Source organism: Amblyomma mixtum, chromosome 2, assembly GCF_055824585.1.
Source record: "Amblyomma mixtum isolate Tamu chromosome 2, ASM5582458v1, whole genome shotgun sequence".
Taxonomy (NCBI): domain Eukaryota; kingdom Metazoa; phylum Arthropoda; class Arachnida; order Ixodida; family Ixodidae; genus Amblyomma; species Amblyomma mixtum.
This window is the reverse complement of record NC_143013.1, coordinates 60,790,459-60,814,196: the sequence shown is the minus strand read 5'-3', so window position 1 is coordinate 60,814,196 and position 23,738 is coordinate 60,790,459. Positions and strand designations below refer to the sequence as shown.

At 45.6% G+C, this 23,738-nt stretch overlaps 3 protein-coding genes across 5 annotated transcripts; all 3 read left to right on the top strand.

The window, feature by feature from the left end:
* Positions 1-1,250: 1,250 nt before the first annotated feature.
* Positions 1,251-4,849, top strand: LOC149359501 (sulfotransferase ssu-1-like). 3 transcript variants are annotated; one of them, XM_089571704.1, is made up of 2 exons: positions 1,251-1,460; positions 2,733-4,849. In XM_089571704.1, exon 2 carries the CDS (start codon positions 2,742-2,744, stop codon positions 3,678-3,680), a length of 939 nt encoding a protein of 312 aa, XP_089427830.1. In that variant the 5' UTR covers positions 1,251-1,460; positions 2,733-2,741; the 3' UTR covers positions 3,681-4,849. The 3 variants fall into 3 exon arrangements, with proteins under 3 accessions (XP_089427830.1, XP_089427831.1, XP_089427832.1); XM_089571705.1 differs by having other exon boundaries at positions 2,711-4,849; XM_089571706.1 differs by having other exon boundaries at positions 2,707-4,849.
* Positions 4,850-7,248: 2,399 nt separating this feature from the next.
* Positions 7,249-11,908, top strand: LOC149359500 (sulfotransferase ssu-1-like). Its single transcript, XM_089571703.1, has 3 exons — positions 7,249-7,698; positions 9,595-10,014; positions 10,719-11,908. Exons 2-3 carry the CDS (start codon positions 9,620-9,622, stop codon positions 11,161-11,163), a joined length of 840 nt encoding a protein of 279 aa, XP_089427829.1. The 5' UTR covers positions 7,249-7,698; positions 9,595-9,619; the 3' UTR covers positions 11,164-11,908.
* A 9,314-nt stretch (positions 11,909-21,222) lies between these two features.
* On the top strand, positions 21,223-22,692 carry LOC149359499 (amine sulfotransferase-like). Its single transcript, XM_089569064.1, has one exon. It carries the CDS (start codon positions 21,807-21,809, stop codon positions 22,650-22,652), a length of 846 nt encoding a protein of 281 aa, XP_089425190.1. The 5' UTR covers positions 21,223-21,806; the 3' UTR covers positions 22,653-22,692.
* Positions 22,693-23,738: the final 1,046 nt, after the last annotated feature.

Below are 23,738 nucleotides of genomic sequence, written 5' to 3'. Positions count from 1 at the left end.
GCTCGGAACGTGTAGATCGAGTTCCCGCGGCAAAAAGACAAGTTCAGATTCCTCTTCAGTGCACCTTTAAGTCCCTGTGCTGTTAGAGATGTAAATCACCAAAAGCACCGATGCAGGCGAAATTGCCAGCATATATGGCTTTGGTGCGGCCTCGACTTGAGTATGCATCCTGTTTATGGGACCCATTCACTGCAAATAACGCCACAAAACTTGAAATAGTGCAGAGAATCGCAGCTCGATTTATTTGTAAGAGGTTTAAAAGAACAGATAGCGAAATATCAATGATTAACTTTCTTGTCTTAGAATCGCTCCAGACGAAACGCGCAAAAGCTAGGCTGAATTTTTTGTATTTAAACTATAATAAACTAATCAAAATAAATACTTACGAGCGAATTAATCCTGTTTCCCGCCCAAGTACACGTTACAATAATGAAAAAATGATTCAAGAATATCGAGCACATAGTAACACATTTAAATTCTCATTTTTTGGCGAAACAATTAGCGCTGGAATAAATTGCCAAAGTTTGTTGTGAACAGCACGAATGTGGAAATGTTCGTTGCTAACCTGACAGCCTCGCGTATGTGGTATTCCTATTGTAGTCATATCATGTGTATGCCACTGTACGAAGTTCATGTATGATGCGTTTGCGTATTATGCTATTTTCCTGTTATTTTTGCTCACTCCGACTTTGAGCCAAGTGACTCCGCAGTATTGATAAATAAATAAATAAATAAATAAATAAATAAATAAATAAATAAATAAATAAATAAATATGAAATTCGCGCATCTCTAACAAACGAACGCGTGATTGTTAGTTACACCTGCGGAGGCCAACTTTTTAAATGGGGATATTGATTTACAAGAAAGAAGGTCGTCGAGATGAACAAGCCATTATTATACTCTTCTCAGAACGTTATGTTTCTTTGTATGAAATAAACGAACAGGACAGGAAACAAAAGAGGACAGCAAGAAAGAACAAAAGAGAGGAAGTAAGGCGGAAGAAAAGGCAAACAAAAAAAAATGCGAAAAACAGGCCTGCACAGCTCTCTAGAGGAAACATGGCGATGTGAACTTTGCGGCAGCAGAACCGCATGTAAACTTATCTCTAGGAAACGCTGAGACGAAACTGAGGGTTTCATACGTTTGAATCTGGCGCCAAAATCTGCACGTGCTTGGTACAGTTGCGCCTCTGGCGGCCGAAGGCTCAACTACGTCTCTCGACGAGCGGCAGGCGAGAGTGAACAGGGCGGTGCATTTGAGGTGCACACCGGAGCGTCCGTCATCCGGCTCGGTCGTGTGTGCCGCCTCTCTAGGAACTTTGACCGGAGGCAATTGTGCAGCTGTGTCAACAACTTCTCCGTCAAAGCCGCGCTCCAGATTACTCGTCGACGGAGCGAATAAAGGAAGCTGTCGAGGTCGCTCAAGAGCCTACTTGCACAGACGTCGTCAAGCGCAGCAGGTAAGCGCGCTTGGATTGCACGGAGGCGGAAGCTAGTGTCGGATAGCTATGCGGGAAGCAGGTCGCGCTCTCGCATTACATTTCGATTTTCCGTAAGTCATCGGTACGCGCGCTTAACACCGCAAGCGTGAATTCCTCTCCTTACGCATTTCTTTTTTATTCGGCCATAGGTTATGCTTGGTCGCAGAACTGAGGGTTGCGTTGATCCGAAGAGCGTTTCGCACGCTATCACTACGTGATCTATGAATTCACTGCAAGTGTAGCGCGGTCTGCTCGAAATTTCAAACGCGCTGCGTGATACTTGTGAGGCGCCCGTATTTCGTACAGTTGGGCACGGGGACCAAGGTGAATACGCCGTTCATGCGTATTGGCTGTGTTGCTTTTAAATTCGTCTGCTCATTCACGCTTCTGGCGATAACGATGGAGCACTAAGAAGAGAATGTTCACGGAAGTGGCTGTCGTATGCAGTGAGCTTCGCGCGAACTGGCCATAATTTTAAACGTCCAAATTAGGAAAGAATGCGAAAATCTTAAACCGTTATGGCGGGATGAGATGTAATTACTACAGTTGTGAAGTTTTGTTGCTTACAGTACTTTGGACGTGTACATTTAATACCTATTGAATTCTTATTAAATTTTCTTCATATTTCCTCTCATTCAACATTTCTCTCTCAGTGGTATAAATTAATCATTAATAAAGGTCTTTACACTGGCCCACAGCACCTCTGCAGGAGCATGAAATAAGCTTTCTAAAAATGCTCACTGGAGACTACTTTGTTTGCGGCTTGTGTGAATGTGCAATTATTTTTATGTGTGTGTGCTGACTGTGGAATGCGTCTATCTGTGCTGTTTGAGCAGTGCTTTTGTGCTATGTATAGGTGCTATGGTGTCTTCTGCTAAAAAAAAAAAACACATTTAGAGCCCAGAACGTGCGCACTTAGCATGATCTTGACCAACATTTGATCTGTCTTAGTGTGTTTTCCCAATGTGAACATCTCAGCTTAACATTGCCCATTGTAATGCAGTCCAAATAGCACTATAGCCTGCGTGATGTAAACATGTACGATTGTATCTTTCTTGTACGCTTGCTAACTTATTTTACCTAGATCACAGGTTTGGTTTGGTTTATGGGGTCACAGAGCTTTTAGAGAAATTAGGAGGGAAAAGGATTAAGTACACTGGGGATACTGAGCCCCAAGTTACCACTAGAGCTGTTTGGCATTTCATGACATTAAAATAATGTGCAGACAGCATATTTTGTGTTTACTTGCAGGCATTGATCATGGGGAGCCGGAGCCGTCCGCCCCTGTACCAAGACGTCAATGGCATCCGGCTTCCTCATGGCTTTGACCCTGCCAAGTTGCTATCCTGCTTAGAATACAAGGCGTCCGCTGGCGACATCTTCATTGACACTTTTCCAAAATGTGGTACCAATTGGACGAAACGTATTGTTCAGCTGCTTGTCGGCGAGAACTCTGCTCAGGAGAGTGACTATGGCCTATCCACTTCCTTCTTTGAAATGGTTGGCAAAGACGTCATAGCTGCTCTGCCAGAGCCCAGGATCATTACTACCCATCTCCCTTATGAGCTGCTGCCGAAGCATCCCCAAGCAAAGTACATATATGTTGTGAGAAACCCCAAGGACTGCTGTGTTTCCTACTTCCACCACACAAAAAAGACGAAGCTTTATAACTTTGAGGATGGCACATTTGATGAGTACCTGCGGCTCTTCATTGATGGGGCAACAAGTTTTGGAGACTACTTTGCTCATCTTGTCTCCTGGTACCCGCATGTCCAGGAACCAAACGTCCTGTTCCTGACTTACGAAGGCATGAAAAAAGATCCTGCTGCAGCTGTGCTCAAGGTAGCAAAGTTTATTGAAGTAAAAGACCCCGAGCTGCTCTCTGTTGACTCGCCAAAGTTCCAGGATGTTGTCCAAAATAGTGGTGTTGATTCAATGAAGGAGTACCTGAACACTAATTACAAGAAAGCACTTGGAGATCAGGATCCAGAAAACTGGACAGCTAAAAAAGATTATCCATTGAGTAGACCCCCACCACCGCCCGAAGTTATGGTGCGCAAAGGCATCATTGGAGACTGGAAGAATCACTTCAATGAGGAGCAGTCACGAGCCATTGAAGGAGCTTTTGTGGAGAAGTGTGGTCATGTTGTTGAACATACAAAGCTGTGGGATCCTGAGGATTGGATTGAAGCGGCCTGATGATCTAGCAAAATCCTAGATGCTAGTTTGCAGCGGGTCTGTCGTATTCTATCAGCAATGACAGGACCAAGGCAGTATGTGTAAAACTACACTGAGAATGCTTATCGAGAGAAAAAAATGTAAAAGGATGGTTTGAAGCTTGATTTTTTTTTTCGGAACATGCAAACCGCTTACAGTGTATTACAGAAAAGTAAAGACAAAGGCGGTTATGACTCCTGCCTGAGCACTGCAGCTAGCTGAGAGGAATGGGAGTGCATGTAGTGTTGTTTCTGTTTTTCGCTTTTTTTATTTACTATCTTGTCACAATATTTGTCAGGCAGCTGAAAATGGCTACATGGAAAGCTGCCCATCATTTTGTTTGTACGACATCAGCTGGTGGGTAGTGCTTAAGTATTTGTGGGCTTTTGATATGGGCCACTACGGTCACGCCTACTTATAACAGGCTTTCTATGGCGCTGTGGGCACTCTGTCACAGATTTCAGTTCATTGCAAGGTTTTTCCCGTTTACATGTAGTACTTGTGATGTGCGTATATAAAGCCAATCTATATTTTACAGCCGTGTAATACTCGTCACTTTTTATGTATACTGTAGAAAATGTAAAGTTTATGATAATTTTGTGAAATTACTCATGCATTTGTTTGATAGTTTTGTTATGGTTTTCGAATTACTGGTTTTGTTTGCATTTGTAAATGAATGACTCAATACATACTTGTGCCCTCCACATGTTATGTCCGGACACAACTGTTTTGTCCCGGGCAAAAGCTGTGTTCCTACAGCATAACAAAACCCCGTGGTTTCACTGCCAAACGTTTGAATCCTATTGATCACAAAGCATGCAACTTTTGCTAAGGACACCAGTGTATGGAGTGATAGACCGCTCTGTTGTACGAATTTCTTATACACGTTTGCAATACTGCAAGCAGATTTTTATTATTCAGCAAGCCATCATGCGGTCTGGAATGTTCAGAATAAGAAGCATTTTCTGACAGTGTTTTTCCGTGTGAATGGTGACAGACCTGTAATCCTTGTGATATGACACTGTTTTCACAACTTTTACGCAAAAAGAGGCAACATTTTTCCTACACTGGTTAGGCCTCGTAGACCTTTTTTATTGCATTAACTTTTTGCTTACAATTTTTCTTGAATAAAGGTAGATTTCTTTCGTAAATTGTGTCACTGTGTCAATTACGAGTACGCACACTTGTTAGCATTTGATAAAAATTGAATTCGGCATGAATAATATGTTTTGGGGGAGAAATGATCGTGCCGTTTACGCTGATATTTAACCAAAATTGGTTTGGTTTTTGTTTGGTTTATTGGGGTTTAACGTCCCAAAGGAACTCAGGCTATGAGAGACGCCGTAGTGAAGGGCTCCGGAAATTTCGACCACCTGGGGTTCTTTAACGTGCACTGACATCGCACAGTACACGGGCAAAATTGGCTGCACCAAGGTCAAGAGCAATTGCGACATAAGCAATCACCGATGCCATTAGAGAGTTTTAGCGAAGCGCAATTCGCTTCCGCGGGGAGACAGCTGCGCCTGATCAATGGCAGGAGAGCGCCCCTCATGGCAATCTGCGCATGCGTTGCTGGTGCCTAGAGGAACCGGTTCGCGGTAGCAGATCGCCCTACGCTGAATCCGTTGTCTTCCAAGACTTGTGGCAGCGCCTCTTTCAGAATTTTCACGGAAAAAAAGGCGGTGCATTTTTCTGTATTCTCGTGCTTTTGTTAGCTGTCTTACCTCACTGAACGTTCACTGAATGAACAAGGGAGGGGAAAACCTCAGGTTGCTTGAGCCAACGTTTCGACAAGAGGTCCTCTTGTCGAAACGTTGGCTCAAGCAACCTGAGGTTTTCCCCTCCCTTGTTCATTTTGTGATCGCCAAGGACCATCTACCACACCCTCTCTCTACCATTCACTGAACGTTGTACAACAGTTCTTCATTTATTCACATTTATTTATTCGCAGATACCTGCAGCGCCCGAAAGCATTATTGCAGGCAGGGCGTACAACGAAATCAAGCGCTATAAGTGCTGTTGTCAGGTGACAAGACATTCAAACACACGGAATAGCCATAATATACAACAAAATCAGGACTGATACCTTCTTTTTTGAAGGAGTAGTCAAAGAATCCCTCTTGGCGTAGCCTAAGTATGTCGTTGCGTATGACGGGAATAGAATGAAGTTGCAAGATAACAATTCCGGTAGTTTGCGCCTTTGCGCAGCGATTGACGACTCATAATGCGAGGTAAAGACTTGTTAAGACCTCGGTGGCAATGAAAATTTCGGAACCCGCGCCTTTTGCAGTGATTATTACCTTCTGTCTGCCTTTGAATTTGGGATATACACTCGCCGCCTAGCAAAGGAAACTAAATTAGCAGCTTGTAACTGCTGCGTAATTCCGCACCTGACGATCGTAACTTCTCGCTCATATATTGTCGACTTGGCAACACAACCAATATTAAAAGCAAGCATCATCGTACTTCTCAAAATAAAGTTTTTCACAAATTCTAGCACCTTGTATAATAGGCATACCACAGAAAATGCATTGTGGCATCTATGATAGCCAGTACTTATAGCCTAACGTGCGGGGAAAGCTTGTTGACGTCATCGTTTTTGAAGCGCGGCGGCAAGCTACAAAGGATTTTCTGGGTACATGTGTAAGAGAGCGATATCAGGATGAGAAATGGCTTCGCCGTCCACGCATTCATCAATTTCTGAGAAAAAAAAAGATCCCTGCAGTTTTTTTATGAAAGTTTGAAGTTAGTCGCAATGTAAATGTTGCTGAAAATTTCTTACTGAGAGTGGCGAACTCCGCACGCATTTCGCCCACAGAACATTTAATTAAACAGGCTGCCGATTTTGCCTCAACCTTGACGTGCAGCGCACGCAAGAAGGAGAGCGGAAACGGTGCCAAGCCACACCCTACAAGTCTCCGGGTGGCCTTTATAGCGAATTAATCACGTTTTTGTATCTAGACATAAGTTGTAAAAATTTTCAGAAGAAAAAAGACGGAAAAAACATCTAAGATCTGCTCAGTAAGGAGAATGCTTGGCAGGCAGTCTTCCAAACTTGGGCGCGACAAAATGAGTCACATATTCGAGGCCGGCCACTTTAATCTGGCTCTTTAGAAAAGCTTTAAATTTTTTTTTGTTACCTCGATACCTAGAAGGCGGAAAGATAGCTTAGTGGACTCGAGGGTCGACGGGCGTGGGTACTCCACCCTACACTGTTCCATATACTATAGAACTGTGCAGCGCTCTGGAACCTGCAGCTGGCTTCTGCAGGCTACCTTTGTATGAGGAAGGTATAGGTTCGAATCCATGCACAACTGGGCACTTGGCGTTATTCCTAACGAGTCCAAGCCTCTCCTTTCCCTATAAATTATGTGCCTAGTAGAAGGGTGCAGACAACGTGTCAGCGAAGACCTAGCTGTCGCCGCTGATAGCACATGCGCTGAGAGAGTTAGAGCAAGAAAACGAGAATACATTTAACGTGCAAGTTCAAACTGAGTTCATCTTCAGTCCGGGCTAACCTGCGTGCTTTATTACGACTTTTCGACCTATTTGACATGCTGACAGCTGCGTGAAATCCGCCACCGATTCGCTCACGCCAGCTGCATGGCTTGCGCAACGCTGCACAGTTCTCGCCCCACTCGACATACATACGTATCCGGAATGAGCTCTCGAGCGAGCTGACGCAGCATCGACAGATAGCACGCACCGCGACGTGCTCGTACAAAGCTTGCCGGTCGCTTAGCGCGCTCATTTGTATCGCGAGCGAGCGCGACGGGACCCTTGAAGAACAGCAGCGGCGCGGGTCGAATGTGGGACGCCCCAGCGACAGTCGGCCACGCTGTACGAAGACGCCGGCCACCGCAGCGGCGCGGAGCGCGCGTCTACTTCCTCCTCTAGTTTCTTCACTCCGGCCGAAGGAGGGAAGCCGGAAAGTCGACGCGACTGGAATCGAAAGCGAAGGGAGGAACGCCCGTGCTGGACTACAACAGGCATCAAAGGGGTAAGTAAATGGCTCCAGGCGGGCTTGTTTGCAACCCTACCGTGTAGTATACAGAGATTCGAACTTAACATTCAGGTTCCTAGTTCCTTGCTAGGGGCGTCAAGCGAGAGCTGGATTTCCGGGAAAACGAACGCGTCGCACTTAGCTTGGATTTCGGAATGCGGTGCGCGGCTAGTCAGCTGGCGCTTTACTATGCGGGAAAATATCGCTATGCTTCGATCCTCAGGGGAATGACCGATTTTTCAACGAACAGGAATTTCGATTATGAGGTGTCGATGCGCGAAAAAGCTGAGAATTTAAGCGAAGTTTTAGAGCTTGTTGCCCTGAACGGAAGCCACAGTTAGGCACGATTTTCGAAAATGTTTGTGCTGACATCTTCTTAAAGGGTATTATCAATACATCGATCAGCCTGTAAGAATTCCGAGTGAGAGATGGGCGACCGCTGGAGCCACTGTGGTGGCGTCAACCTGCGAATGGCGCCATGGCAACGGGCAGAGGGCGGCGCTAGTGTTCGCGCGCGCATTTTCAAATCGGCAACTGCCGCCGATTTGACGGTCATCGCTTACCATATGTGTGCCTGTATGTACTTTCCGAGCGTCCTGCTTTTTTCTTCGCTGAGGGGGACAAGTGAGAGTTGGGAACAGAGATGTAAAATTTCAGGAAAATTTGAATGGCGTCAAAAAAAAACCCATTTTTTTCAGGGTTTCTTTCATGAAAAATTGGAAATTTTGCAACACATGACAAAAACAGATTTATTTGCAATAGCACAACAATCAATAATAATGCTCCGAAGTTCAGTCGAATATGCAGTTATAGATGTCATATTGTGGAGCGAACTTCTGGTTCTGTTGCACCCAGAAAGGGAACATGAGAACTGATGTATATGTCACTCCATATGGGACTCAATCACTGACGCTGGATGCGGCACTACGCGCAGCAGCATGGATTGAAGCTGTGTCCACAGCTAGGTTCGACTGCACATACACAAGCTTTCGAACGCGTTCCCCTGAAAGCCTGTTGCGAATCCTTGTATGGACATTCCCGAAACGTGACCAGTTTGTTCGCAGCTGGCGGATGATGGTGGTATCTGAAGCAGTCGGCAAGCCAGACGAGTTAGCGACTGGTTGTTGTAAAGGCCTTGCCACCAGGTAGATGGGGTCACGTGCTTCGCTGAAGACCCCTGTCCTGTACCAAATTCCTGCGGATGTTCTGTACTCTCCTATGTTGGAAATCAAGAAGCTAGGCTTGTATTTGGCTAAAACCGCTTACATGCACAGCAGTCTATGTTATTTATGCCGTGTGTGTAGCGCTGTAGAATTTGCAGCCGTTTTGTTCTACTTCAGCCGTGAGTTCAAGTATCAGTGTGTTTTTAAGTCAAGCCTGGATCTTATATGTGACCTGGCCTTCAACCCGCGTACTCGTAGCACGAACGTTTTAAAAAGCACTACCTGGCACTGGCGATGACGACTGCCCTCCAATCGTTCAAAGATGCACGCTGTAATTGTTTTCAAAGCAAAAACAAAAACCTAAACTAAAAGCAAGCAATCGTAAAACCTTGAAATTGCATTGTGAAATTTTTCCATTTCCCCTCGTCTGAAAAAAACGAAAAAAAAACGTTTTTTTTTTCCAAAATTGCCGTGTTTTTTTCAGGCCTTCAAATCTCAAGTTGGGAATGCTTGGCCGGAATGCTTATTGAAACAAACTAGCTTTCCAATATCTTTTCGACATTGAGATAGTACATTTAACTTTTTCCCTTTGAGTCCTTCTTGAAATATCCTGCTGACCCTAAGTAACTTTGTAAATTGAATTATAATTTGAAGGAGTTGGTAGTTCCACCACAGTGCAATTTTTTATTTTCTTTGCTTCTCGTTTACATACAATACCTTCTCTTCCTAGAGAGCTGTGAAGGACAAGCGCAGTCATGATCGAGCGGGACAGACCCTACTGCCAGATCGTGGATGGTCACAGACTTCCTGGCTCCTTCTCCGAAGAAGTGTACCGCAGCGGCCTTCGGTACAGACCCGAGCCGGGAGACGTAGTGCTCGACACTTTCCCAAAGTGCGGAACCCACTGGGTGCTGGGCATCGTGAAGGCCGCCTACGAGGTCTGCCGGGGCGTCACTCCCGGTTCTGCCTTCCTGGAGAAGCTGGGTCTGGCGGCCATTGAAAAGTGCGCCAAGCCCCGGATCGTGTTCACGCACCTGCCTTTCCAGCTGGTGCCTTTTTCGGATGCGGCCAAGTACATCTATGTGATAAGAAATCCCAAGGACTGCTGCGTGTCCTTCTACCACCACACCAAGAATATACCAGTGTACAAGTGAGTCATATGAATTGCTGCAGTCGTCTTAGTAGTGCAGTCACAGGAAAGACCGGGGTTAAACAAAGCAAACTAATAGATGAGTGTTGCCGATATCATCGGCCAAATGGGCACCGGGCTCTCCCGTGTGCATTTCGCAGGGAGAGTGAGGTGCACTGGGGAAAACGTTGGAAATGGACCTCTGGGAACTCACGCTTTCTGCAACAATGCAGCAAAACGGGCTATCCTTTGCCAGATATTGCCGTCCTGTAATACAAGCATATACCTTCAATGATGATTGCCAAAAGTTCTTAGTTGCCAGAATGAGGAGTAACTAGTCCAAACATTGCAGCTGTGAGCAGAAAGTGCACGGAGCTTTCGTGCCAAACTCACCGAAGTCGAGAAAAGCGTCTCGCATATTTCGCGGTGGTTCGACTGCCGAGCGCGCGTTGCTTGCGAAAGAGGTGCTTGCGGATGTAACAGAAAGTCAGCTTTACCGAACAACTCCTATAATTTTGCGCTTTATGAATATAAAAGCAAATGCATCGACGACGAATGATTTTGAATGCAAGTGAACAGCGCATATTCAGCTAGTGGCGCGCAGCTGTAGCCGTAGCCGAAGACACTCCCATGTCTGTAGCCTCAGCAATAATTCAGAAACAAATGTTCCGTCTTAAAATTGCTGTCCGTCTTACTTAATAAATTTATCGTTAACCGCATCGCAGCTTCCAGGATGGTATCTTCGACGAGTACTTCGAGATCTTCCTGGACGGGCGTACCGACTTCGGCAGTTACTACGAGAGCCTGAGGTCCTGGTACGCCAAGCGGAACGAGCCCAACGTGCTGTTCCTCACCTACGAAGGCATGCACGCCGACGTCAGGGGATCAGTGCTCAAGATAATGCGCTTCCTGGACAGTACCATCGCTGACGACCTCTCCCAGGACGAGGGCAAGATGAAGACTGTTTTGGAGAAATCGAGCGTCGGCAACATGAAGAAGGAATTCGAAGTGCAGTTCGTGAGGAAAGGTGTTGTGGGCGACTGGAGGAACTACTTCTCACCAGAGCAGTCGCGTAGGTTAGAGGAGAGGTTTTTCCGCGAAATGGAAGGCACGGACATAGCCAAGCTGTGGGACGCAGCCGACTGGATGGAGGATCGAGCTAAGAGCTAAATTATGTGATCGGTGTATGAGGTATATTGGTCGCTTCCAACCATCTCTGTCGCTTAATTTTGCAGACATAGAAGGAGGGGATATGTTTCGGCGCATTGGGTTATTGTGACGCAGAAAGCATTTCGCAGTAACTACAGGGGATGAGGCAAGCACAGAACAAGCGTTACCTAGCTAGCACCATGGTTGATTGATGGAAGGAAAACTCCCCTCCTGAAGTGCATTTCTAGTGCTTTGGGCCTTTCTACTCTTCCTTCTTTGGATCCATGTTTCCTCGTTTCACTCGCCACCGATGCTGAGGTACAAGCTCGTGCCCTTTCCTTCTGTATTCGCTCCAAGATCCCCCCTCCTGCAGTTTAGGCCTTGCTTGGAAGCGCCCCTCAATCGATCAACCATGGTGCTGGGTAGCGCTTATCCTGTCCTCACCTCGTCCTATGTACTTTCTGCGCTATGCTTTATGTCTGGAGAAGCAGACTGTTGGGCATGTGTTAGAATTCGCTTCGTCAGAGTTGTCCACAAACTGCCATGCACCGAAACTCGCACGTCTTCACCGAGAAACGTCGACTTGATTCGCTCTATGCATATAATGTACTTTCATGCTTATGCCTCCCCTTGTCTGGGGACCTTCTCTTGGAATAAGAAACTTTTATTTGCTTAAAAATAAGTGAGGAGAAAGTGGACAAGGTTTTCAGGTCCACACGTCCGCAAAATCCTCCTTTTTGCAATAAAGCTATTATATCTTTTCTTCTTTGATGCCCAATAGTTATGAAAATAAAAATGAAATTACACTATGTGAATATACATGATAACATTTCTCGCAGAATTAACTTTTCAGAACTATTGCATGTGCGTATGCGCAAAAAAATGTAGAGCCATATTGCGCTCCTCAACGTCTCAGGATTCATGCGCAAAAAACAGACTCATTCTACTGTTGTTACGAAATTCCGGAGGGATGAGCGATAGCAATCGAAAAAAAGGAAAGCTGATAAAATCAACCTTAAACGTTATTCCTTCGTTTGCCCCGTTCATCACCTCTTTTGCTTTTGATTTTGGTGAGAGAAATAGAGCATTGTGACCAGCGAAAGTGACCGTGGAATCTGTGACCAGCGAAAGAACTCACCTCTCATCTTCAGGGTGATTCATTCTGATGCTAACATAGGAGTTCTTCCTTGTTTGAAAGCCGTGGAATACGTGATGCAACGGGATCATCACAAGCACAATTCGTCCGCAATTTTCGACGGCCACAAAGAAAGGAAAGTGTTTTAGTGAGATAGCACTACTGTAGTCGGACACAACCTAAGTCTGAAGTGAAGCTCCACCAACATTCAGCCTTCGCGGACAGAATTCCTCCACGACGAAAAAGTAGTCCGCTGCTTAAACGCTTCTTGTTACGTAAAAAAGAAGCTTATCACAGGAAAAAAAATGATTAGCTCTAGAATTTTGATACATGGTTTGCTTGATATAGTCAAACATGAAAAATCTGATTTCGTTTACAGTTGCGATTGGCCAGCGGAGTAATACAGGACGCCGCGGACCGCGGCCCAGTGTGAGCGACTGCTGTTTCTTTAAGTTGTATCCTACTATAGGCGCATTTTCCGATTTCGAGTATACGTAGGTCCGTGAAACCTGCTTCGTGGCGGGCGGCTTACTTGGCCATCGGGTTGTGAGCAACCTACCAGGTGTCTTCAGGGTTAAGGCCTTTAGGTCGAAGCTTTCTGGTAAAGACCTTTACAGTAAAGGCCTTTGGGGTAAAGGCCTTCGTGGTAAACGCTTCCCGGCTGAGGCCTTTATAGTAAAGGCCTTTACATGAAAACTTTGTGGTAAAAACCTTTAGGGTAAAGACCTTTGGGGTGGGGGCCTTTGTGGAAAACGTCTTCCGCCTGAAGGCCTTTATGGTAAAGGGCTTTACATCAAACGCCTTTAGCAGGTAAGGACGTCAAGAGCCCGCCGTAACTAGTGCTACTGCACAATAATCCCCGCTTCGCCATGCTAAACCGTCTGCGGCATTTCTACTCCGTATTTCAATGTAATTTTTTTGTTACGAGTCTGACGAAGATACGATGATTACGGCCAAAAATAATGATTTCTAACATCTAAAGTTATGATCAAATGGGCAATTTAAATTGCCATGTCTCCCTAAGTACGTAGTTGGGTTATGAGCTCAAGGGATCTTCCGAAGTCAGCATATTCGCAGTCCTTACTTGCCAGCGAAAAAAGCTCCTGTAAGTCGGGTTGTTGTCATCTATACTGCGACGCTCCACAAGCATCAGCAAGTCATAGCTGTAATCTTTGTTCATATCGGTTCGTTCGTGATCAAACCAAAGAGCATTATTGCTCGTTCAATTTCAACTGGGCTTTGATAGCTTTATCCTTCTATATTTCAGCGTACCAAACACCTGCGACACTATTGCTCTTCCAAAAACGTGCCACAGCGGGAATAAAATTCGGGACAGCCATCGTCGACATGTACGAGTACGTTTCTAGCTCATCAGACACGTCGACATGTGCAGTGGTTCTTTAATATTCCGAAACTAAAAAGTCATTCTATGGTTCGTATTACTAATGGAGGTTTCCTAAGCATGGCCAAGGCATCGCCAAGAACTGCGTATATAACACGAGAAGCCCTTTTCAGTACTCAAGCATGTTCGCAAGATGACGCGAAGAAACAGTACACGGACGAAGCAAGAGCTATCAATTGTATTCTCGAGAAGAAAGGATGATAGATGTATGTAGATGTCTGGTATGCAAGTTTTAGTTTATTGCCACTTGCCACTTGTTCTGTGGAGGCCAGCTGTGTGAAATTCTGCTTTGTTTTTCCAGTAGTGTTGGTGAAACATGGCTAACGCATATTCTAGCATGATCGCATGAAAGAGTTTCAGGAATTCTTCCAGCGTACGTGCTTCTCGAGGCGATCAAAAAGCGTGAGTACAGTGCTTGCCAACTCAGGGTGGCGTGAACATTCCTTTCAGTACTTCACGAAGCTTTTATCGGAGCTTTTTACCCATGCACGTATTATGCTCTTCAGACGTGTCACGGAGGCAGCATACGGTTTCCTTGACGTCGTTCCTCTCGCAAAATCGGGCAATTTCCTGCGTCACACACGGAAAATCACAGGCAGCAAATCTGGGCTTGTGCTTAGCATTGTGCTCAGGTTTCGAACCAGCGTTATTTTCTTTGTTTGTTCTTTTAGTTTTCTTAGTTTCTGTGGGAGGCTGTGTACGTAGGAAATGACTTGTATCACCAATGCGTACCCGGCGGCACTAGGGATCGAACCCCAGACCTTACGCATGCGAGGCGGATGCTCAGCCTACTAAGCCACTGTTACGGCTTATGCCTGTTGTGATGCTTTTGATGCATCTGTTTCCTGCAGTGTAGTAACAACCCATGAACAATACTTATTTCACCTGAAACAAAAAATTTAACGATACGTACAGTAACAGAAAATATATATCTTAATTATATTAAGAGATTCATGTGTTTAACAAAACATTGTTGCTGAAATCTCATACAGCAATATGTGTCAACGCTTTCTGTTATACTGCCTCATTTGCTGACTGCTGAATGCTGCATAATGTCGTATTTGCCTTTAACGTCAAGGGAAATGCGTGTTAGACAGTCTCTTGGACATTCCACTACTTCGTAATTTTCGATTACAAAACGGTCAGTCACATGAAGCTCAGCCATTTCCTTGCCAGAAAGAATGCTAGCCGCTGTTTTCAGGTTGCTTAACCTCCGATGATTACCTTGAGCAATTTGTCCGCTTGATGTGTAAAAATTGTGAAAATGGTCTCAAGTTAAGCTCCTGGTTTTGCTTGATCGATTTCGCCTCTTTGCGTAGTTTGGCGACCTAACTCAGCTTTTCTCCTTCAAAGCAGGCTTTGCTGATTTCTTTCACCATAACATCACTATTCATAAAGTTCCTGGGTAAGAACTAGAAACTGGACTAATTGGTAAAAAGAATCTGGGAAAGCCACGAGCTGAACGTGAAAATCTTCTTGATGCTTAAGACGCATAAGCTTGACAAACATTTCTGGATTATCGTCGATGATCAAGGAACCAGGTAACGATAAGTAATGTATTTCCTGCATGGACACATGGCAGCAGCTTCCAAAAATTTGGAAGAGGTGGTAAATTTCCCACGATAAGGCTGAAGTTTGACGTCGTTTTCCCTTTCCTTTAAGGACGTGAACTCTGCCTTTCGCAGTTTTCAGCAATAGAGGCAGTAACAAAAAGCGTCGACGCATATAGCTATGCAAGATTTTCAGCAGCTGTTTGGGATTATTAAACTAGGTGATTTTGTCGGTTGGCGTATCTTAGCATTACTTATGAAATATTGTCGCTTATAAAAATTCTTCCACCTGTGGAAAGCAGTATGTACGTAAGACCTGGATGTGAATTAGCGGTAGGCTACGTGAGCTTAACAATGTCAGAAATGCGTTTGACGATTCTTTGGATGCACTGGTTATCTTACGGTTGCACCTCGAATCTGAATAATATAGTTATCGTTGTGCTATAGTGTGTGCCACATTGTTAAGCCTATGGGAATGACGGAATCAGTCCATAATCCTAAGATGCATTCCTATTGTATTACTTCCAAAAATGCAAAAAAAAAGCGTGGCTAGCTTGCTTTGTGCCGCTCATATCCTGTACGCCTCGTCGCCACCTTCGCATCAATGAACCGCTCTTACTAACACCAGAACTTCCCCGTCGATGCCTACCTCACCTTCCCAGCGTCCGGGCTGCACAGTCCATGTAAGTACCTCATAATTCTGTTTACTTACCTATAACTGCGTTAAAGCGCGGCTGATGGATTAGCATTCTTACTTTTCGGGTTCTGCGCATGCGTTACATCCGTGAGAAAGTGAGCGAGGGAAATATTTTTGCATTTAGATTTAAAAGAATGAAGCTTTTTAAGGTGCCAAACAGGTGGTTTAATTTCTGCAGCCTGAGAGAGCACTACGCGGAAGTACAGCGGAAACGTAGAATTCATTGCGTTTGCTTACCCTGTGGCAGGTATCATGGGGGACGTGCGGCAGGGAGGTTCATCTGAAGCATTGCTGGTATTTATGCGGTGATTCAGAATCGACAGTGTGACGAAATACTCCATGTGTATTTTAGGGGGTGGGAGAATATTCGAAAATTTCGAATAGCGAATCTAATAAACACCTTTTCGATTATTCGAACGAATAAAATAGTGGGTGCTCAAAATTATTCGAAACGAATCGAATATTTATTTATTTATTATACCCTCAGGGTACAAATGTACATTATAGAGGGGAGGGGCGGATGCAGAGGCATACAATATTAGTGAAAAATATACACAATTTCTGTAAAACCAGTACAAAAACGAAAGTAAGCATACAAAAAGAATGAAAAAGAACAAAGGTACAAAGAGTAAATTACGAAATCGGTAACGGTGTTAATAAATAGAGGAAAATGTGACAAGGAAAACAAATAATAAGCAAGGAATGCAGTTCCTAATAAACAAACAGTCGTAATGGGAATATGAACACCATCTATGAGCGCCATGATGATGATATGAGCACTAGCTATGAAAAGAAACTGTGTAATCCTGATTTAAAGTTCTCAATTTCAGATATACTTGTTAGTGATGCTGGTAGGTTATTCCAGTCATTGCTTGTCCGAGGAATAAACGAGTATGAATATGCAAGTATGCAATATGTTGTCAACTTTTCGAATACTTGCCGAATGATTAATTAAGGCCCGCCAAATATTGCTTAGACGACTTTTCCAAAAACAGGGTCCACACCGACGCCGCGTACCATCCTGCGGACCGAGACCAGTATACGTGGGATGAGTGTACAGCGCCGCGACGCGGTTCATACCTGTGGCAGCGTTCATAGTGCTCATACACTGCCTCTAAGACTGGACGACGCCGCAGGGCTCCGGAAGGTTCAGCAAATACTGCCTTGATGCTCGATCACTGAGGCCATGGCTCATTAGGTGCCACCCGCCACACGTTCTAGGGCTCTAGTTTACACTCTTCTGTTACCAATAGCAAAATGTGATATTTCTATGCATATAACTTGAAGACCGTAGACTTGATGTATTGACTTTGTGTCGCAACCCCTAATCGTGATTAGTGTTGCACCTTTTAACACCCATAGCTTTAACTGCGTAAGTTATAGCACCGTACAGCAGCACAGCTGGCGACGCTTCAGTGTTTTGCACGAGCACTCGTTTTGTATGGGCATTCGCGCAGGTAGCGAATATGAATAAAAATATTCGCCGCGGTGGCTAAGTGGTTATGGTGCTCGGCTGCTGACCCAAAAGACGCGGGTTCGATCCCGGCCGCGGCGGCGGAATTTCTTTGGAGGAGAAATTCTAGAGGCCTGTGTACTGTGCGATGTCAGTGCACGTTAAAGAACCCCAGGTGGTAGATATTATCCGGAGCCCTTCCCTACGGCGTCTCTCATAGCCGAAGTCGCTTTAGGACGTAAAACCCCATAAACCAAAGAAATATTAGATTCGTATCCGATTATGCTCTATCGATATTCGAGTCGTACTCAATTAATTCGGTTTCTAGCTACGCTATTGGCATTCGAATCGGCAGCGAAGCTACAATATTCATATTCGATTCGATTTGGAAAAAGTACTGTCCGCGCACCCCTAATCTATTTACTTATGTGACAATTAACTCAGAGTACTAGGCAGGAGTCAATAGCCCCCGTGTCAGTCATTCAAGCGTAGACCACGGCTGCACCAATGGCTGGCTTGGATAGACAGGCCGGGCGCCTTGTATTAAAAAAACAAACATAAAGAACTTTGGGACAGAAAAGGAGACAATGTAACAGAGAACCATAGCTGTGCAGATGCAGGTAAACAAATCACGCAGCAAAAAGCCGGCTTTTATGAACACGGCAGTGACTTCCAAAAGGACAGAAGGTCAGTGAAGGAAGAATTTAGTACAAAATGATATCTTCAAACAGACAACATTTGATATGGTTTTCTATTCGAAACAGCGAACTAGAGAGGGATATAAATTTTTGATGCGTGGAAGGCGGAGAGATCGGCTAGAGTGACACACCTCTAAACCGCTACACCACACAAGTAGAATGGGACAGGGGAAAATACGAAAATAGGGTGAAAGTGGTGAGATGTGAAGATGGCAAAATGTAGCGAGTTGTACTCATAATGCCTAACTACCAAATAGTTACAGCGCCGGATACTGCAAAAATAATGAATGTTGTTACCTGTTCAACACTGGCAAACACCAGTTAAGCTGCGTCCCAAACTGCTACCGTAACCGGCGTATACCCATCAGCAACAATCATGCGCAAATCAGCAATCACGAGAACACCAACGCGAAATATGGACAACTTCTTACCTTCTTCTTTCTGCTCCCATCAAGAGTGCACACCAACAAGCCCAGCATCTGACCCTTTTCAAGCACCAATCGAACATCTTAAGCATAGTTTTGATTTTATCGTTTTGTGTTCACTTTTCTGACTCATGCAAGACGGCCAACTTCAGCACTAGGAGTGCTCGATGGTAGCTGAAGCCAGCCCCCAGAGTCCAGCTTGGTGCCCGCTTTGCACGACTCAAGTGAAGGTGAATGCAATGGCTTCTACACTCCGGAATGCTGAACTCGTTCCTCCGTAGCCGCGGCTTGTACGCACATCCCCGTAAAAAGTATACGGCCCGAGGGGTTTGCTTGTGAGGCCTGCTTCGCGCCTTGTTATGCATCCTCAGCGACTGTAACCTCTCGAGAGAGGAATGGCTTCGCGTCCTCAATACTCCCAAACTTTGGACTAATAGACGTGCTAGGGAGCTCCGCTAAACAGCTTAGAAACAAACCCGTTGGGCTGTATATCTTTGACGGAGACTGTGCATCGATAGAGATCGACTAGTTATGCCACCACATCGCAGAGTCCAGCCGAACTCGAAAATGGTCTACTGTGCGCTCAGCGAAGTCTTTGCGACGGACCAGACATCTTTTTTTTTTCAGCAGCCAGATATGTGAAGACACGATTATAGCACATAAGCCTGGGGTCGCATAATTAGAAGAGGACGTCTGGTGATTTTTTTTCCATCACTAATGGGTGCACTTATTCAGCATGTAGCTAATTAAAGTACAAGGACATATTTCGCCATTGTAATCCACCTAATATAACCACCAGACGTCTAGTCTGAAGAGCTTGCCGGGACATGTAAGAGAGTGTTTCCGGGTTCTTCTCACAGCCAAGAATGCATCGTAGGATCGTTTCTTTGAAAGCGTAGACAAGAGAACGGGAGGCTTGCAGTTGGGCGGCTGACTTCCAACTTGGCACTCAGCCTGCACGAAGCCATCACCGCCTCAGCCACTCTGCGCAATATACGCGGAACACTTTCTTCCTTGCATAGCATTGAAGACAAAACCTGCCCCAGCGATAGGCTATCCACGTGTGCGTACCGCTACACTCCAGTCTGCGGAAGCGCACTAACGCTAGAGCCGCGCGTTGCCAAGCGCGCTAAGATTGCGCGTGCGAGCGCGATTGCTGCCATCAGCTGGGCCGAGCGTCGACCGATTACCTAGCTGCAGTAAGTGAACAGACGCCGTTCACGCCCTCTCCTTTCTTTGGGCGCGCTTTTTGCGGCCAGGGATGCAAACGAGAGAGAGAGTTGCTTGGAAGGCCTTCGAAACCGGAAAAGGGGAAGTTGTCGCGCGGTGTTTTGCAGAGGTAGCACACGTCTGGCACTGCGGCGCCTCTCGCTTTCTGTAGGTCGTCGTCGTCGAGCTGTCACTGCTGATACGACGTCCAGGGCAGGAGGACATCGCATTGTTTGCTTGCGGTGAGTCGATAGCTTTTATCTTGGGACGGTTCACAAGCCGAGGTCAACCGAGGACACTTTTTGACGCGCAATCTCTCGGTGCAGAAGACCGTCAAGGTATGGGAAAATTTTCTGAAATTACCGAACACGCTGGCGCTGTAGGTAAATGAGAATATCGTTCATTCAGCACCTCGCCCGTATGTAACCCCGCGTGCGGTATGAGAGGGATCAAAGTACTGCCATGTGCTGTCACGTACGAAAATGCGCATTTTTTCAGTGAGAGCGAAGCAATACGCGGCGCACGCATTATGAGTAGCCGAATCAGTGGTAATGCGGTGTAACTAAATCTGTGAAAGAAGCGCCATTTGGCATTGTGAAATCGCTCGCTTGTCTTCTCTCGTCATCTAGAGGTTTTTGTGCGCGGAGGAGTGCTCGAAAGACAAAGCGTTTTGAGGGGCGAATTGGTACTACTTGTTATCTGTAAGTGCCTGCGCTGTAAAGTTGCTGAAACGGGCTCAAGAACGGGTGCAGAACACGGATACACGATAAAAAAGACGAGCAAACTTCTTTTGTGTTGTGTAATCGTGTTCTGTTCGCTTTCTGGTGTTCGTTTTAGTATATTTATAGAGAAGCAATGACACAACACTTTCTTCACATAACTTCTTGCGTCGCGGAGTTCCCTGCATGATTTTGTGGCGAGTACATTTATATGAATTTTACTTCAAGCATTTAGTTAACTCTATCCAAAATGAAATTCTACGAATGACCAGAAAATGTGTGTAAACTAAAGGATGTTTTTGAAATGAAATAAGAATGCAGATTTTACTGCAGCATCCATGAGCATCTCTGCTACGCTGTATAATACATATCCCCCCCCCCCCCCCTAGTTTTTCCTTGCGTTTCGATGGCGTCCTACTCTCTCCATCTGTACAAAGCCCCTCTCGGTTGAGCGTGATATTCAAGATAAATTAACGGCCGCAAAATCGCCCTTCACGACGGCTATCTTCAAGGTATGCACTTACTAGAAGGCCAGCCTTCATGCATTTCAGCTTTTGATCCTGCGGAACGACGTTTTACGTAGCATGCTTTCTCCACTTCAGACCTTGCATCACGACTGACCATTACTTAATGGTAGCGCTGGAATAATGTTCCAAGTCGTCACACTCCTTTCGAAGGGCATAAAAAAAAACAGCTGCAATACACCGAAAGTATTCTCGCACAAGCAGGAGCCCTCTATCCACTCCTTTTTTCACGGTAGACCTTGTTTAATTGGCAGCACTGATGCTACCATCGACCACTTGTCATTGCCCGCACTCTTAGAAGCGGACTTATCGCTCTGGCTTGTCGTAAGCGGCGGTACACTTATTGGTGAGATGGCTAATCAGTCTGAATTGCGAAATTCAGAGCACAGCTCACTTCTCGCTTCGGTATACCCAACATCGCACGGGAGAATTAAGAAGCGTTCCTTGGTTGTTGCTGGCACCACGCAGTACATAGTCAAGACATAGCCTACTCAAGGAACGCGTGTCAGTGAGTGCAGAGGTATGTAACCGGAGTTTGCTAAAAGCAGAGTCACTAATGTGGTGGGCTTTCGGAGGTGTGGTCAGAAAACTGACTCTGTCATGCGTCAAGAGCATTTTCCTATACTATCATTGCAATCTCAGCGAGCCCATAATAACTTCAATAGAACCCACATTTGTAGTAAAGATCACTACAAAGCTAGCTCTCAGACTGAGTACGTTACCATAGAAGGACCCGCACGATATACGCGCGGATAGAACATTCAAGTAGTTTATTTATGAGGGATTGAAGCTGGCAACTGACAAGCACGTTGATTTACCTCGCAGAGCAAGAACCTGTAAACCTCCGCAGCCATGAAGGACCGAGAAAGACCGTTTTATAAAATAGCCGATGGCCATCGCATTCCTGGAGCCTTTTCAGAAGACGTGCTCCTGGACTTCCTGCATTACGAGCCGGCAGACGACGACATATTCGTGGTGACCTTCCCCAAATGCGGCACTCATTGGGCACACATGATCATCTCGACGACCTTGCAGGTGTGTCGCGGCCTTCCCCCGAGGCCGTTCATCCTTGCAGAGAGGGAAGGCGTGGACGCCGTCTTGTCAGCTCCGCGGCCGCGAATCGTCTGCGTTCACCTGCCCTTCAACCTCGCACCCCGAAACGAGCAGACGAAATACGTATACGTGGCAAGAAACCCCAAGGACTGCTGCGTCTCCTTCTTCGAGCACACCAAAGCTCACCCCAGCTACGGGTTCGCCGACGGAAGCTTCGAAGAGTACTTTGAGATCTTTCTCGAAGGCCTGACTGATTTTGGAAACTACTACGACAATCTCAGGTCGTGGTACGCTCACAAGGATGACCCCAACGTATTGTTGATCACGTACGAGTCTATTAAGCTCGACACCGAAGGTTCGGTTATCAAGATGGCCAAGTTTGTTGACCCGGGGCTTGCCGCCGCCCTTGAAGAAGACAGCGACAAGATGCGCGTAGTGCTTGAGGCGTCTAGCGTGGATTACATGAAAAAGCATGTCCAGGGCCCGTTCGTAAGGAAGGGAATTGTAGGCGACTGGAAGAACTATTTTTCGCGAGAGCAGTCGCGGAGGCTGGAAGAGAGGTTCCTGAAGGAGATGAAAGGAACGGACATACCAGACCTGTGGAAGGATGTTGACTGGATGCTCACTGACGCGAATGGCGCCTAGGTTTAAGAAAATCTAGTTCGGAGTCCTGGAGTGGAGAAGAGAAGAGAAGAGAAGAGAAGAGAAGAGAAGAGAAGAGAAGAGAAGAGAAGAGAAGAGAAGAGAAGAGAAGAGAAGAGAAGAGAAGAGAAGAGAAGAGAAGAGATAACACTGCCGTAAGTTAAAAAACAGATTTGCTCACGCTATAAGCGAGAAGATCTGGATCCAAGAACCAGGGCCAGGACATACGCAAGGCGAGCTGAAATAAGTGAGGTTTGGGGAAAAATGAGTGCTCAAGTTTCCATGCGATACGGGGCGTGCACAATTATTTATTCTTGTTCTTGCTGGGCTGCTGAATCGTCTTTGTTTCATGTTTTTTTAGCCTTCGTTCAGTTTCATTTGCTTTTGTATTCTGCGAGGTAATAAATATTCTATTTTTTCTGGTGAGTGAACACGTGTCCAGGTTTCTGTTCTTATTTTATCTCGGGCAATTGTCTACCTACAATTGAATACTACAAGTTTCAGGGGTGTTGGAAATTATATTACGCTCGACGCATCAAAGCAGCAGTCATGAGATGCGCCATAACGACCTCTGTCAGAAAAAAATTGGAAGTGTTGGAATTTACGCTAAATGTGTCGAAACTAGCGCCATTGGAGGAGCCGCGGTAAGCGGAAGAAAATATTGTAGCGTGTAACACGTTAGGTATTAACATAATCCCTACTGTCACTGAAGGCAAGCATGCGGAAGTATTTACATTTTCCTCGGCAAACGCTTTTTTTGTGTGTGTATTCGTGCATGTGAAGCAAGTGAAATTATAGGCTGTCGCTTGACGGGAATTTATGCACGAGATTTTGAATAATCGACCGCCTCGGTCTCATCCACTTGTGAAAAACGCATTCTCTAATGCTTGCTTCACGAACGCACATGATTTCGAAAACGGCTTCAAGCTCATCTCCTTTCCTAACCTCTTAGCTTTTGGCATCTGCATGATGAAGGGTTGTATTGCATAAGCGTGGTCTGGCATGCATGACAAGCTTTTCCTTGTATCGCGCAGGCTTGCCGGCCTGTAGCGAATTTGTTCATTTAAGTTGTGTAGAATCGAAAGCGTC

Excerpts from the sequence above, each read along its gene's own strand:
- LOC149359499 (XM_089569064.1), top strand. The coding sequence starts at position 21,807 with ATGAAGGACCGAGAAAGACCGTTTTATAAAATAGCCGATGGCCATCGC.
- LOC149359501 (XM_089571704.1), top strand. The coding sequence starts at position 2,742 with ATGGGGAGCCGGAGCCGTCCGCCCCTGTACCAAGACGTCAATGGCATC.
- LOC149359500 (XM_089571703.1), top strand. The coding sequence starts at position 9,620 with ATGATCGAGCGGGACAGACCCTACTGCCAGATCGTGGATGGTCACAGA. Across the intron at positions 10,015-10,718 it reads AAGAATATACCAGTGTACAA|CTTCCAGGATGGTATCTTCG; the intron begins GTGAGTCATATG and ends ACCGCATCGCAG.